Source organism: Ictalurus furcatus, chromosome 23 (genome assembly GCF_023375685.1).
Source record: "Ictalurus furcatus strain D&B chromosome 23, Billie_1.0, whole genome shotgun sequence".
Taxonomy (NCBI): domain Eukaryota; kingdom Metazoa; phylum Chordata; class Actinopteri; order Siluriformes; family Ictaluridae; genus Ictalurus; species Ictalurus furcatus.
The window spans coordinates 4,388,522-4,405,249 of NC_071277.1; the positions used below are offsets into that span (position 1 = coordinate 4,388,522).

Sequence of the window (16,728 nt, forward strand, 5' to 3'; positions counted from 1 at the left end):
TTTTACACAGTACTGTCCCTAGCATTAGAATTATTAACATTAATGTACAGTTGTGCCCAAAAGTTTGCATACCCTTTGCAGAATCTGCTAAATCTTAACTGTTAACAAAATAACAGGACGATCGGTATAAATAGTTAATATTTTGTTTAAATATCTTTTTTTAATTATTATTATTTAGTACTGCCCTTCAGACACTAAATAAGATAGTTACATGTCTCCCAGAAGACAAAATACTAACAATTTACACCAAACATCCTGTTCAAAAGTTTACACCCCCATGGCTATTAATGCATCATGTTGCCTTCTTGAGAATCAGATAATGTTTGCACCTTTTGTAATAGTCGTGTACGAGTCCCTCTGTTGTCCTCAGTGTGAAAAGATGGATCTCAACATCATATAGACGCTGTTGCAAAGGGGCCAAATATGAAGAAGATGCTGGAAAAGCGAAGAATGTGCAGGACCTGGAGGATTTTTCTGAAGAACAGTGGGCAGTTTAACTGCTCAGGACAAACAAGGGACTCGTGTAGAACTCTCATAAAACATAAAAACAGTCGTGGATCATCCAGGTAACGACACACAGGATTAATAATCAAGGTTATGTAAACTTTTGAACAGGGTAATTTTTTATAAATTCAGCTATTATTTTGTCTTGTGGCCTATATGTAAACATCTGTTATGTGAAATAGCTTATTCAAGACAGTACTAAATAAAACAACATAGGATTTTTATGATTCCTCTTATTTTGTTAACAGTATTAAGATTTAGAAAATTCTGCAAGGGGTATGCAAACTTTTTGGCACAACTGTATATGTGTGTTGTGCTACTCCAGTGGATAACTTCACTTGGATACTGTAAACTTCTACCTAAAAATCTTTGCTATATTGATAAAAACTATGACGTTCATACTGAACATGCTTTCAACACACTTGGTACTGTTTCACTTTATAGCATACAACTGTAGAAGAACAAGGCGTTATAATCCTACTATCCAGGGTCACCCGGACGATGACGGGTTCCCTTTCGAGTCCGGTTCCTCTCGATGTTTCTTCCTCATGTCGCTTCTGGGAGTTTTTCCTTACCACTGTTGCCTCTGGCTTGCTCATTAGTGATCGTAATCTACATCCGGATTTCTGTAAAGCTGCTTTGTGAGCAATGTCTTGGGTTAAAAGCACCATAGAAATTAGATTTTCATTTCCTGAAGGAAATACACAGTGCTTGCAAAGAGCTAAAAGAAAGTTGGAAAGAAAGAATGTTTGAAAAAGGAAAAAAAAAAAAAAAAAAAAGAGTAGTAGCGCAGATATTACTAGTATGTTTCTAGGCTGCTGCTAGGGTTTTCCAAGTGGTTGCTAGGGTCTTGCTATGGTACAGCTGTTGATTTCTATGGTGTTGCTAGGCAGCTGCTATGGTATGCCTGGTGGTTGCTAGGGTGGTGCTAGGCAGTTGCTATGTTGTTCCAGGTTTCTTTTTGCTAGAGTGTTGCTGGTGGTTGCTGTGATGTAACATGTGGTTGCTAGGGTGTTGCCAGGCAGTTGCTATTGCATCCTAGGTTTTTTCTAGGGTGCTCCAAGTAGTTGGTGTTCCAGATGAGGCGTTACCTTTTCTCTTTTCACCAAACTTCACTTCTGGTTGAGATATGAGCTTATTTCATATACAGCTTTTTTTCTGTTCTGGAGAGTCCTAATTTTTCAGGACTACAAAAAAGGGTGCTGCTAGGGTCTTGCTATAGCCTTCTAGGTGGTTGCTAGGGGTGTTGCTAGGCAGTTGTTTTGATATCCCTGCTGGTTGCAAGGTTGCTGCTAGGCAGTTACTATGATGTTCCTGGTGGTTTCTAGGGGTTTGCTAGGGTGTTGTTATGGTGTTCCAGGCATCATGTTCACACTGACCGCATCAGAAACCTACATAATGCAATTATCTTTATAGGTTCTAAATTCAATGAGGTTAGAGACACATGTACATCCAATCCTGTTTATTTGGAGCATTTGTATGCAATATTTCTGTACAATGTAAGCTTCAGCATTCACTTTTGCATGCTTATAGTTAAAAAAAAAAAAAACAATTGTAAAAACATTATTTACAGTCACTCATAATAAACAGTAACAAAATGTTATATGTACATTTCTGTAGCAAAGGTTCCACATTCAGGCATCTTTAAATGCAACTCCCTTGTTTATTTGGAGTTTTATTTCATCTAATAACTTTGAAATGAATCAGAATCTGTTAGATGGCACAGCATCATTACAGGATCCTTAAAGCATCAGTATTACATAAAAAAAAAAAAAAAAAAACGTATAAATTCTGAGCTCTGAGTTCAGAGATTCAAACCTTCATTTGTTTCTTTAACGTCCTCCACCTGTCCTTCAGCATGACGCTGGTCCGATCTCCGAAATCAAACTCCTCCAGGATTTTGGACCACTTCCCTTCACCGTACTTCTTCACTCCGGCCTTCAGGTATTGGTCCTCCTCGCTGATCCACATCTACAACGGACGCAAAAGAGCATTTTTAACACGTGTATGAAGCCTCTGTAACATTTATATATTAATAATCAGACTTGTATCTTTTCCTCTATTAGAACAGATATCTGTAATCTCAGCAGGACCGAGTAGATACACTGGGCATCTAAACCCTTACCTTCTTGGATCGGTATTTGGAAATGTTGTTTTTCTGTGACGGTGGCGGCACTTTACAACTCCTTCTGGATACTTCTGTACAGAGTGCAAAATAAAACTTTTATTAGCATTTAAGAATATAGCCATATGGGACTTTCTCTATCTCCTGTCAATCACAGTGACACTAACCAATCATTGGCGCCTGTAAACTCGTGTATGCGGAAGAGGGTAGATAGTGCTTTACTCCATGAGATGCTGCATGAGCAACAGTTTGTATACAATCATATAATCTACAAGAACTTAGATTAGTACTTAGAAGAGTACCATCGAGAACATTTTGTGAAACCGAGTCATTAACATGCCTGGTATTAATTAAAGAATATGAAAAACAAAGAAAGCAAGCCGACACAAACCTATAAATTAAGCCAAATAAAACTAGTAATTTAATTACTAATATTGGCACCCTTGGTAAATATGAACAAAGAAGGCTGTGAAAAATTGTCTTTATTGTTTAACCTTTTGATCTTTTGTTAAAAAAAAAATTCACAAAAATACTCTGCTCTCATGGATATCAAATAATTGCAAACAAACCATAGGTTTATCAAAAAATAATACTTTGTTAAATACAAGTGTGCAACAATTATTGGCACCCTTTCAGTCAATACTTTGTGCTACCTCCCTTTGCCAAGATAACAGCTCTGAGTCTTCTCCTATAACGCCTGATGAGGTTGGAGAATACACGGCAAGGGATCTGAGACCGTTCCTCCGTACAGAATCTCTCCAGATCCTTCAAATTTTGAGGTCCATGCTGGTGGACTCTCCTCTACAGTTCACCCCACAGGTTTTCTATGGGTTTATAAGTCAGGGGACTGGGATGGCCATGGCAGGACCTTGATTTTGTGGTCAGTAAACCATATTAGTGTTGATTTTGATGTATGTTTTGGATCATTGTCCTGCTGGAAGATCCAACCACGGCCCATTTGAAGCTTTCTGGCAGAGGCAGTCAGGTTTTCATTTAATATCTGTTGATATTTGGTAAAGTCCATGATGCCATGTATCCTAACAAAATGTCCAGGTCCTCTGGCAGAAAAACAGCCCCAAAACATTAAAGATCCACCTCCATATTTAACTGTGGGCATGAGGTACTTTTCCATATGGCTACCTCTCTGTGTGCTCCAAAACCACCTCTGGTGTTTATTACCAAAAAGCTCTATTTTGGTTTCATCTGACCATAGAACCCGATCCCATTTGAAGGTCCAGTAGTGTCTGGCAACCTGAAGACGCTCGAGTTTGTTTTTGGATGAGAGTAGAGGCTTTTTTCTTGAAACCCTTCCAAACAACTTGTGGTGATGTAGGTGACTTCGGATTGTAGTTTTGGAGACTTTCTGACCCCAAGACGCAACTAACTTCTGCAATTCTCCAGCTGTGATCCTTGGACAATTTTTTATCCACTCGAACCGTCCTCTTCACAGTGCGTTGAGACGATATAGACACGCGTCCAATTTCAGGCAGATTCATAACATTTCCAATAGACTGGAACTTCTTAACTATTGCCCTGATGGTGGAAATGGCCATTTTCAATGCTTGTGCTATTTTCTTATAGCCACTTCCCATTTTGTGACGCTCAACAACCTTTTGCCGCACATCACAGCTACATTCCTTAGCCTTACCCATTGTTATGAATGACTAAGGGAATTTGGCCTACGTGTTACCTCATATTTATATCCCTGTGAAACAGGAAGTCATGGTTGAACAATTTCCTGTTCCTAGTCACCCAGGTACACTAAAAAAAATTTAAATATCAATGGGAATATACTTCAAATATATTTCTCATATGAATTATATACAGGTGTGCCAATAAATGTCGCACACTTATGTTTAACAAAAGATTTTTTTTGGATAAACCTGTGTTTTGTTTGCAATTATTTGATATCTAGAGTGAAGAGTATATTTTGTGATTTTTTAAATTTTTTTTTTTTAAAAATCAAAAGGTTAAACAATAAAGACAATTTTTCACAGCCATCTTTGCTTATATTTACCAAGGGTGCCAATATTAGTAGAGGGCACTGTATGACAAAACAAGTGCCTCAGGCCACTACATCTTTCCAGCGGGAAAGGGGGCGGGGCCTCCAGGTTGACATTTGATAGACATGGACTAATGTGGGGGAAGGGGGCGGGGCCTTCATGTTGTCCCTTAATATTGGAGAGTTCAAAACACATACAAGTGTCACTCATTGCAGATTAACATGTCAATTGGCTCATCTCCCATTTTTATTTATTCTAAAAAAAAACAAGTTCTTTTTGCATATTATTGAGTGATAACTCGTAGCAGCATTCATGTTGAATATTCTAAATAGGAGAAGCAAGCCACATAACACCAGCCAATCACATGCTACCAGAAAGAGGCTAGAACACACACTTGATGTGTCACCAGTCACATAAATAACATGTTACATAAGTAACATTTTTTCAAAAACACAAGTTCGTACTTAATTTGTCTGTTCGATGAGGAAGACACTGCAGTTTCTTTGTGCTTTCTGGTTTCCAGGGATGAAGAGTTTTATTGGAGAAAAGCTTCTTTTTGGGTCTGTGAGAAACAAAACATAATAACAGCATTACTGAAGATGGGAGGATGCACACAGTCCTGCATTTAAAGCCATGACACTGCGTCGGTTTTAATAAGGTTTTACAGTTGAACTTGAAGATAACTGAACACTCACCTCAGATTAAGCTCTGATGAAACAGCGTTTATCTCAGGCCTAACATAAAGCAAGTTTCCAGTTAGACAATTTGGTGATTACAGTCGACATTTTCTTGGAATAAACTGTAATAAGATGGAGTATTAATAAGACTGTCTGAATTCAAGTCTAAAATTGTACTGATTTTCACCTCCTCACCACTTACTTTAAATACATTATGTATGGTAAAATAAATACAGTCCCCTCTGAAAGCACTGTAACAGTAAAGCCAATTCTTTAGTTTTGGCTATAATACATTTGGGTTTGAGAGCAAAAGATGAACACGAGACTATAGATGAGAATTTCAGCTCTTGCTCAGTACACCAGTGGTTTCTTTCTTTTTCCAAGACATTTCAAATTATTGTATTGGCTATGCCTAATGCTTGTGTAATGGCTCTGGAAGATTTTCCCTCTTTTCTCAGCTTTAAAATGGTTTCCCATAGACAGCTCTCTGGTTTTCATGTTGGTTTATCCTTTTTAGCAATAAATACAGTCTTCACAGGCGAAACCTAGGGCTCAAACCAAGAGTAGACTTTCAGAGCTATTCATTCTTTATACAATCAGTCTAACAGAGCACACATGGGCAGCAAGAAACATCTATCAGTCGCGTTTTCCAGTATTTTTGATCACTCACAAAAATGGGTGGGTTCAAACAAAAGAAGCCATGTTCTAACTTGTTTGACACATCTAGATGTAAATATGAGGAAATGAAGGCTGAAATTCCGATCTGACGTCACATATTCATCTCTTGATCTCAAACCCAAATGTCTTCAATGTATAGCGAAAACAACAGAATTGGCCTTGCTGTTCCAATACTTTCAGAGGGGACTCTATCTTTAAGTATTGTGATATTATTGACTGTTGCCCACTGCCACAGTGCTTGTCTCACTGTACTTTTTCTAGGACTAATAAGCAGCTTTTTTGAGAATGTATCCTACTTTACAGGACTGTCCGGTTCTAGTTCCTCATTGTTCTGATCCACATCGGCCTGCTCCGGTCTCTCCTGACGAACCTGTACCACTTTGGAGGCAGCCTATAAGAGAGGACGTCTCACCACTCTCATGTATTTCAAGCTGCGATAATGAAAGCCATCAGCATGCAAAGCTCCTACAGGTGAGAGCGAGGTAAAGAGAAACTACAGGTCCCATTTAATACCTTAAATAAGAAGTCAGAAGGGTGTTTTTCGATGAATGCGTCCAAGAACGAGTTCACGCTCTTCTGTAGGTGATTAAAGGAGAACCTTGTTAGGAGCTGATTGTACACATCCTTCTTAGACACAACGGTGGACAGTTTCCTCTGCAGTTTCTGTGAATAATAGTAGTAGTAGTAATAATAATAATAATAATTAGAAGAAGAAAAAGATAAATAAAAATGAAAGAACTGAGACAAAAGACAAAGAAAATAGACAAGTTACATAAATAAATAAATAAATGAATGAATTTAGACAAAAATACATTAGAAATAAGAAAAGTTAAAACAATGAAGGGAGAAAGAAGAAAATGGAAACAGAAAACAGAAAGACAAAACTAAAAAAGAAATAAAAGAAAATTCTTAGGGAAGAAGAAAATAAAGGAAAAAGAAGAAAAAGGAAGATAAAATTAAAGAGTGCAAGAAAGATGAAAACGAAAAATAAAACTACTAAAGAAGAAAATAGACAAAAAACTAAGAAAAAAGAAAGAAAACAGAAAGAACAATAAAGAAGAGCATAAGAAATAAGAAAAGTTAAAAGGGAGAAAGAACAAAAAGGAAGATAAAAATCAAGATGTTTTAAAAAAGTTAAAAGAAAGATTGGATAAAGAAGAAACTAAAAAAATAAAGAAGAAAGAAAGAGCATAAGGAAGAAGAAAAACAAGAAAAGAAAAAAACAAAAATTAAAGCTGCAAGCAGCGATTAACGGGACCAAGCACTGAAGGCGCAGCAAGCGCAGTGTGGAGCCTGAAGAACATGAAGAGGAGAAATAGAATGTACATGAATGAATAAAAGATCGGTTCAGAAGCACAACTGAGAATAACAAAAGAAAGGAACTGAATGACACATCACACAGTTTTAAGAAGTTGCACCAGACAGGAATCGATCCCAGGATCGATTCCTACAATTGGTGCTTATCACTTATCACAGTGCGCCAGATGACACAACTTTGTGTTGATGCTAAGGAGACCTTCCAGGATGAGAATGAGCACACTTTTACATTTATGGCATTTGGTAGAGTGACTTACATTTATACACCTGAGCAATTGAGGGTTAAGGGCCTTGTCCAAAGGCCCAACATGGGTTTGGCAGTGCTTGGCAGTGCTGGGCCTTGAACTCCTGACCTTCTGATCAGTAACCCAGAGCCTTTAACCACTGAGCCACCACTAGCCCTTATATCTCTAGAACACTAGGTGGCACTGCATTCAAATTTCTCAGGTACCTAGGACATGCTATGAATGATCCCTACCCATTTTTGTGCTCATATGTCAGATATTTGAAAAGATATTACAATATGAAAAATTTCTAAATGGTGGACATGCGGTTCGTGCGATCCTGGCAAAATTGGTATCCACAGATTCGCCATGACCCAATGAATCCGGAGACATCAAGATAATAATTTTCAAACTAACTATTTAAAAGTTATATGCAAAAATATTCATTTTTCAAATCTCATGACCTGTAGGTGACACTGTTCTCAAATTCGCCATGGACCCTCAGATCATACTGCCGATGAAGCTTACCAAGTTTCATTACGAGTGATCAAAGTATAGCAGAGATACAGCCTCCGGTCCAATTTTGGGTCAACATTGTTAAATTTGCGACATCATAACTTTTGATCAAATATGAACACCAAAGTTCTGTTCAGTCAATTTTGTACGGCTCTGTCCACTGATCATCTGAGCCAATTTCGGTAAGAATTTGTAAAAATTTGAACAAGGAGTAGCGAAAAATCTTTCTGTAAGATATGGATTGTGATCACCATGAGGCGAGTAATCTGAAATTTCTTTTCTCTGGGACAAAGTGTTCGACAATTATAACCATTTGAAAAGTGAATTTTTGAACTAATGGTGGCGCTACAGAGTTCGGCCTAGAGACCCCATAATTGGTCCGGATACTAATCATGGTCATATCTATGACTCTGCCAAATTTCATCATTCCCCTACTTACGGTTCATAGGGCTGCCACAGACTCCCAGTGGGGAAGACTAAGAAGAATAAGAAGCGTAACAGAAACAATAAAGGCTACAGAAAAAACGAAAGTGTAAGAAGGAATAAATGACAGTAAGAAAGAAAACAGAGAAAGAAAAACACCAGGACATTACTGCAATACCAACATCCTGGTACTAGACACTCCTAGTGCATAGTGGAAGAACGCAGTGCGCAAGGGCTGATTTGAGACAGAGCGCTATGCTACCAGAGTAAAATGGGAACGTCAGCCCTGCACAGCTGATCAGCGTCGTATCTGTTTTGTTACCAACGTTAACGTGTAATTAAGAGGAAATTACCTGCGGTATATCACTCTCTTTCTCTAACCACTGCAGTGTGTGTGCTGCGAGCTGAGCGTTTCCTTTCTCCAAACACACACCAACACACTGGAGGAAAACAACACGGACAAAACACACACCTTATTGCACACACTTTATATGTCGCTTCAAAGGAATTAAAACAAAATGGAGGAGCTCGAGATGTTTGACAGGCGCATTGATGGCAGGTCTCGTCGACTCCTCTCATGGAGATGTGCGTGTGTGTCTACGCGCATGTGTGTGCCCTGCAACGGCCTCGCTTCCTACACAACGACGTCACTTGAATGAAGAAAATGGTGTAAACACTATGCAGTGCTGAATCCTGACCTGAATAAATAACAGGTTCTTTATGTTGTCGTACAGTGCATCGTCGTTTGCGGTGTCCTTCAGGCAGTCCCACACGGAGAGAGCCGACATCAGAGGAGTCACTATGTTATTCAGGTCGTAATGCACATCTGAAAACACAAACACACACACAACAATTCCTGAATAGTTAACTCCTACATTAATATTAATGAACTACGGATGTGAATAATCTAATTTAAGCTTTTGCAAGACTCATTTCCTCGGTCAACAACCAGACAATGCTTTCAGACGTTTGCATAGAAAGCTCCTCATTTGGTTCGCAAGTTTAAACTCGATACACTTCATGGTGGTGTGTAGGGATGGGCGATACGAACTTAAAACTATAATCACGATATTTTCTGGTATTTATTGCGATAACGATATCAGTGACGTATATAAATATAGTAGAGCTGCAACAACTAATCGATAAAAATCAATAATACTAATAACCGGAGGGTAAATACTAAAGTCGTGTCCCAAATGATGTACTATACACTTACACTATGTACTATGTACTCTACCATCCAGTGTATGAATTTTAGAAAGGTAATATCCTCTCAAATGGAACACTAGCGGGTTTTTACTAACCGGAAGTACAAGCCGCTTCCTAGTCGACGGCGCATGACGTCATACGCACGTAACGTGATACCGCGAGCTTTAGCCTAATACCCAGAGTCACTAACAATGACTTTCTTCTGTTTACTGTCAATGTTAACTTTTATTCCCAACATAACCCCAGTCACCATCAGACGGAGGCGAAATCGTCACGTGACTGAGGAAGAAAGTCCTCTAAGGCAGGGGAGCATTTTATATTAAACACCGTGGAGATCAAACAGTGTTCCACGAGCACAAAGTTATATTTATATCCAAAATACACCACTGTGTGAAAGGGCTTGGGGGAAACTGGTGCACACTGCTTAAAAGGTTTAGTTTAATTCCAGTTTATTAAACTACAGTCCTAAATTAATTAGGACCGAGCACCGAGCTATTAACGTTTATACAGGACTACAAATTGGGCTAAAAGGATATGACATCATTTATTGTTGCCGATTTTAAAGCCGCACATTCCATGTTCTCTGACAGATATTTAAAAGTTACACTTGTTTACAAGTTTATAAGATCTTTAAAAGTTACACTTTTTATTCCTTACTTGTACAAATATCCTAGAAGACATGTAGAACACAAAAAAAAACCCCAATGGATTCATTCATTACCTTAGCAAAAAGTTGCTGAGAAAGCCTGTTTGGAAAATTAATTTCTGGTACAGAATGCTTGTTTGTGTTTGGATCCGCCTACTCTCAATCATTTTATAGATGCTCTTCAGGTCACCAGAGATCCTGGGGGCGGGGCTTTGTGAACATGGGTGGGAATTGTTTAAATGTCGAAGCCAACTAACTATTCATTAGTGATTTAATCTTGGAAAAAAAAAGACTAATCTTAAACATAATCAAAGAGAAAATAAACACCCTCGACAAACACAAATAATATATTTAACGTGAGATTCGGGGACAAAACACAACACAACACAACAGCTCATAGCTGAAGCGCTGGCCAAAACCTTTTCGGTCAAGAGCACAAACATTAAAAGGTCTGTATTTAATGCATTTAACCAGTAGTACAGGGTGTCCATAAAGTCTCCATACATAGGGGAAATAAAAAATTTTTTTAGCAAAATGTCTTCCAAACTTTTTCATACTTGGTTTATAACACATATATATATATATATATATATATATATATATATATATATATGAGAGAGAGAGCTGTTGTAAGGTTGCACTGGACTTTAACAGGAAACACGGCCAGCACATCACACACGGCACTGCTGCCAAATTCAAAAACACTGGAATTTTTGAGGACCGACCGAGAAATTAACGTCCACGAAGGCACAACCGACGTGGCTCTGGTGAACATAGTCCCCTGTGTATGGAGACTTTTGGGATACTGTGGTAGTATGTGCTTTGTTAATACACTACGTTAGCTACCACCTTTTAGCTGTTGGTTTCCAGGCAACTAGAACACTAACCTGGGCAGCACACTGGGGATTTTGCTTGCCTGGTTGGCTACAGCAGCTAATAGATTTATGATCTGTGCAACCGTACTCACTGTAACCTGTAAAAGGTCTACATTATGGGTGTTCTGCATCCTCTATGCAACACTATATAAACACTAACTACTGCAGTGCATTGTGGGACATCAGGAAATTGCGGGATATTCTACACCGTGCTGCAAAAGTCACTAAATAGAGAATAAGTTGTGGTTTTGTTTCTAAATTGTATACAGCTGTACTAAATCAAACGTGTCAAAGAAGGAAAATAAAAGTCACCCAAGTTTTTGCCATCCATTATCCTGGAAAGCAAGCAGCAGATGGTTCTCTTCGTTTGCTGATTGTCCTGAAGCTGGTACTCGTCGTCGATCATCGCTGGAGAAATACAAACAACGTTTTACTTCTACATAAACAGAAGGAATCGATCAATCTGATGTAAATCTCACAGTACATTATCAGGTGTATGATGTACTGTAAATACAGAACGAATGTATAACATAATGCACCGTTAAAGGAAAAGTCCAGCCTGAAACTATGCTTATATTGAAATATTTCACACATTTTATGATTTCTGGTGATAATTTCCAGGTTGGTGTTGTATTTTCATTATTCCTGTGAAGAGTTAGCGGTTGCGCCGTGCTGACATCACTGGGTGACGTTGCTGGCGCAGTTATATGGCGCAGAATTTATGACCCATATTGTTGCTTGTTTTCTTTTAGATGTTGTTACAGTGATGCTGTTAGATGGTTAGAACCACTCTCCTGTCATCATTCCTCCCGATCGACCATGTTGGAGAGCCTTCATAATAAGCGAGTTCAGTGCAATACGACTCTGTTCCCGTCCTGGAGCGAGACCGTACTACGATTGGTCAGTTGTTGAATTGTTGTAAATCTTACTACATTTATTTGTGGATCGCAATCGATTTATTTGGAATTATGAAACAATTCTAACCAGATAGCTTTGGAGAAGCTGCGCTGTCTGAGGGAGCCGGCTGCTCTCGTATTGCTATCGTGGTACTTTGATGCCGTACGTCACAGCGACGTGGCGTCTGCACCATCTCAAGTCAGACAAAAATTTTAACCGACATGCACTGCTTCGAGTCAGCCGCCGACCGGTCTGCGCAGTGCCGAATGAATTCGAACACGCCTTAGAACACTAAAGCGCTGCTGCATCACTCACTTCAGGTAGAGATGACATCACTTTCATTAGGTAGTCAAATAGCCTTGTGGGCAATGTAAGGAAATTTAAAGTTAACAGTGAATTACATTATAAAAATTTTTTCTTGAAGATTACATTTTATTTATAATGATTAATATGCAAGTTGTTCAGGATGGATTTTCCATTAAATTTAAGCAGTTTAGGCATTTCCTTATATATGTAGGAGCAATATGCTGCTAATTATGACACTTTTTATTCAAATTATCAAGTTTTATACATCTAAAGCAGAACAAAAGTTAATGTTTGGCGTTTTAATTTCAATATACTGGCTGTAAATGCCAATTATGTATATTAGTGCTAATTAAATGTCAACAATATATTGTTGTATTTTGACTATTATTTAGGACTAGAAATGGATTTTATTTGTGGGGCCCTGAAAGAGAGAAGTAAATGAATGAATTGATTAAAAACGGTTATTATAATTTTGTGTGGTTTAATTTCATCTGAAGTAGCTTAAATCGAATTGTTTATTTTCCCGCTCATGTACCAGTAAGTCCCGCCTCCTGCAATCTGATTGGCTAGGAGTTCCTACACATCAAGAATCCGCCAATCTTAGCAAAGAACCTGGCCAATCACTGCGCAGGAGGGGGAAGAAGCACCGTTAGTAAAGCAGCCGAATAACAGAAGCTAGCTTAGCAGTCTTACCTTCAAACACTTTTAACGTTTTGCTAAATTTCTCGACGTTTTGCTCTTTGTAGTAGCGACACAATGACAGGAAGCTGAAGTCAATCATCCACGACTTAGCCACACTTTCTACCTCACAAATGTTCACTCTGGCGCTTGTTGTGCTCGATATCACTTCCTGGTTCTCCTCCATAATGACCGCCGTGTAAAAGTTCCTACAGCAGGAACAAAACACAGTGCAGTTTCAATTTGTGTGTGTATGAAACTGAGAAAATAAACTCAGATGAATTAAGGAATGCGTTCTACTTTTGCTGCTGCTGCTTCTTCTTCTTCTTCTTCTGTCTTTTTAGATGCGCTTACTGCCACCAACTGGACCATACAAGCAATAACAAATACCATTAAAGGTGCAACAGTCGATATTTTTCATTCTTTATTTGTACAAATAATGTAGAAAACTATTTAGAGTTGTTAAATTATAGTTTAAGCCGGTGTCTCCAGAACAAGTATAATGCATAGCTGGGGGGAATCCAGCTTGGATACCTGCCTTCCGGTCCGGAGTGTTTGTTTGTATTGGGATTGGCCTCTTGTCAGTCATTTTACAGACACGCCCCCAACGCATCCTCACATCCTCATTAATCATTATGAGGAGAAATTGCACGTTTATAGAGTTGTAACTCAGCTTTCAAGCAGTTGGATGTCTGAGTGACATTGAAAGTAATGTCATGACAGTCCTTGCTAGTGGTAACTCTAGTTAGCATACTAACACTAGCTGAACCACCAGAAGGTTTGGGGGCGGAGTTATGTGTACATGGGTAGAAATGGGGGCGGGGTCCATGGGTAAAAAAAAATATCTTAAAATAGAGCCATACTATTGCATCCCTATCACAGTTCATTCAATTTATCTAACAGTTTACCTTAAATTCACCCTTCTTAAGCCAGTATAGACACAAAATAAATATTAATGGACTAGGCTAATTTGTGTACACTCTTTTAATCATTTTAAATAAATTAATTAAACAATAATCATCATCATAAAACGGGATCACGCATCGTTTATAACCTCTGAATGATGGTTTTTTAAAATTTTTTTTTTTTATTTCAAATCTTTTTGTGTCAAGGAAAAAAAAACTGTTGTTAGTCCAAATGACCACCAGGTGGCAGTGATCGCCGCCGGTATCGCCGGACACACTTGTATAGATTATTTTTCAATTTCATGTTATTTTACTTTTATTTTATGTATTATTCAATGTTTATATATATTTACATATAATTCAAATAGTCATTTATGTATTATTTCACTTCCTTTTTTATTTTTCCACTTTTATTTTATTTATTATTCTACTTTTATTTTCTGTATCATTCCAATTTTAATGTATATATTAATTCACTCATATGATATGTATTACACTTTTGTTGTTATATCAGTTCTATTGTATATATTGTTCCACTTTTGGTTAATTTCTTATACCTGGCAGGAAGTAAGGAAGAGTCACTTTTAGTGGCAAGAAGTGAGGCAGGACATGACGAACAGTCAGCTTTAGTGGCAGGAAGTGAGGTAGATTCACTTTTAGTTGTTAAACCTGCATTACAATGAGTTAAACACTCCTAACGCTTCAAAGTGTACCTCTGATTAAGCAGTGACAAAAATGTTCAATAGGCCATTTATGATTGTTGAAGTGTTTCCATATGGCAACATATCCCCAAAAAATACCCCTAAAAATGAAAATAAACATGTTGAACATTTTTAATTTTTTAAGCCATTGGAAGCGATAAAATTAAATATAAGATGTTTTTTTTTTCAATAGAGGGATAAGCAGGAGGACACCCATCCACACACACACACACACACACACACACACACATGTAGACACACAGCACAGTGAGTTATATACATATTTATTCTTTATTCTGCATATGCTCAGGACAGATGTAACAAGGAACTCTCTAACATACAGAAACGTCGACACACATGTACCATAACAAGGTGATCATGAGTCCAACATGCTGATGTGTACAGAGACACGGACTGTCTACAGCAAACGCTTCACCCAAACAAATCAACACCAATCCCAAAAAAAAGAGGCAGAACCGATAAGAAAAGGATTTTACACAGACGAACATTTCTTCCAATGCAAAATAAAAGCACACATTTATCATCATGGCTTGAGAGTGTCACAAAATAAATAAGTGATGAAAAAAACATGCGTTAGCTCACAGATCCCTGGTTATCTGGTATTCCCTTAACCGTAAGAAATTGTAAAAACGGGAGTTTCTACATTAAAAGTTGAACGTTTTGAAAGAAGTGTCACCTCATTTTGGAAAAGAACATTTCGACGAGAACGTTACAGTATCACAGTGTGCTCTTTCTTTAGTTTCCTTTCTTAAAAAAAAAAAAACATCAGCAGAAGGTACAGTGAATGAAATCGGAAATAAAACACGACTGTTTAATGAAATGCTCGGTGTTTGAAATGGCACAGTGATACAATACAGGTCTGGGATAATATATTTTTGAATACCATGATAATGAAATCTGAACTAGTTGCACTATAGCAGTAGAGATAATAACTTCACACATCAGCATTCTTTTCAGATGCTGGGCTGTGTCCCAAATCCCACCCTACTATTGTATATAATAGTACGTGCAAAGCATTCACAATCTAGCTTTCCTGGTTAAAATGGTAACGTCACGTGGCTACGTCCCAAACAGCCACACTTACTATTACTACGTATTCATAATAGGAGTGTGCCGTATGTCAGTATGAACGATATATCGTGATAACTGTATCCGATAAAGTTATAGCGTCAGAGTTACGCGACAGAGGCGTAGATAATAATGTTCTGTTATTAGGTCAGATGATTAGCATACATTATTATGTCACGTTATAGCGGACATGAAAACAGTGATGATCCAAATCCTGCTCCTAAAAATTTTAGAATACCAAAAAAAAAAAAAAACCCCAAAAAACTGCTAGTATCACATTTAGAAAGGGAGATTTTTTTGAGCTACTATCATTTTTGCTGACTATTAATACCTTAACATAAACGATCTGAACATTTTTGCTACTTGATAATGAAGGAACATCTGGTCAATATGCATTATTTGTCCTAAGGGTGCGCTAACATTTGCACTCAATTGTAAATCTTATATGAATTATTATTATGAGGTTAAATTAAGGCATGTATCAATAATTAGTTTTATATACATTATATATATAATCATGTGAGCTTCAAAACACGATCACTACCCCTGTGTTCGCTTTGTCCTTAGAAGGAGGCGGCCTAGGTAGGCAGCATTTTGGCCAGTAGTGTGTCTCATAAGGAGAGCTGGTCATTTATTTGGATGTATCCTATTCAGAGAAGGCATTTTCTTAATTCTCAGAAGTAGAGCTGCGATTTTGAAACTTGTTTGATGATAAATAAATGTTTGGTAAATAACGTGATGGAAGTGTTAACCGGGCTTACTTTGGGAGCTCAGCTTTAACTGTACCCATACGCCATGTACGATCTAATTGGTAACCTTGGTGACTAGCACAAATTGATTTGGTGCTTTAGTTTTTATTCATAGCTACCCCGTGTACAAGTAGGTTTCACAACTAGGCAAAGAAAGAAATCCTACTTCTTACTGACTTCCGGAAAGCTTCGCAAATTTTCATTTG

General features: G+C 37.9%; 1 protein-coding gene across 2 annotated transcripts; it reads right to left on the reverse strand.

The window, feature by feature from the left end:
* Positions 1 to 1,951: 1,951 nt before the first annotated feature.
* Positions 1,952 to 13,623, reverse strand: terf1 (telomeric repeat binding factor (NIMA-interacting) 1). Of its 2 annotated transcripts, XM_053612233.1 has the most exons (12): positions 13,613 to 13,623; positions 13,379 to 13,441; positions 13,094 to 13,287; positions 11,510 to 11,605; positions 9,166 to 9,293; positions 8,821 to 8,907; positions 6,501 to 6,650; positions 6,284 to 6,378; positions 5,328 to 5,366; positions 5,097 to 5,194; positions 2,630 to 2,703; positions 1,952 to 2,475 (listed from the first exon to the last, which is right to left on the reverse strand). In XM_053612233.1, exons 3-12 carry the CDS (start codon positions 13,263 to 13,265, stop codon positions 2,317 to 2,319), a joined length of 1,098 nt encoding a protein of 365 aa, XP_053468208.1. In that variant the 5' UTR covers positions 13,266 to 13,287; positions 13,379 to 13,441; positions 13,613 to 13,623; the 3' UTR covers positions 1,952 to 2,316. The 2 variants fall into 2 exon arrangements, with proteins under 2 accessions (XP_053468208.1, XP_053468207.1); XM_053612232.1 differs by lacking the exon at positions 13,613 to 13,623 and having other exon boundaries at positions 13,094 to 13,405.
* Positions 13,624 to 16,728: the final 3,105 nt, after the last annotated feature.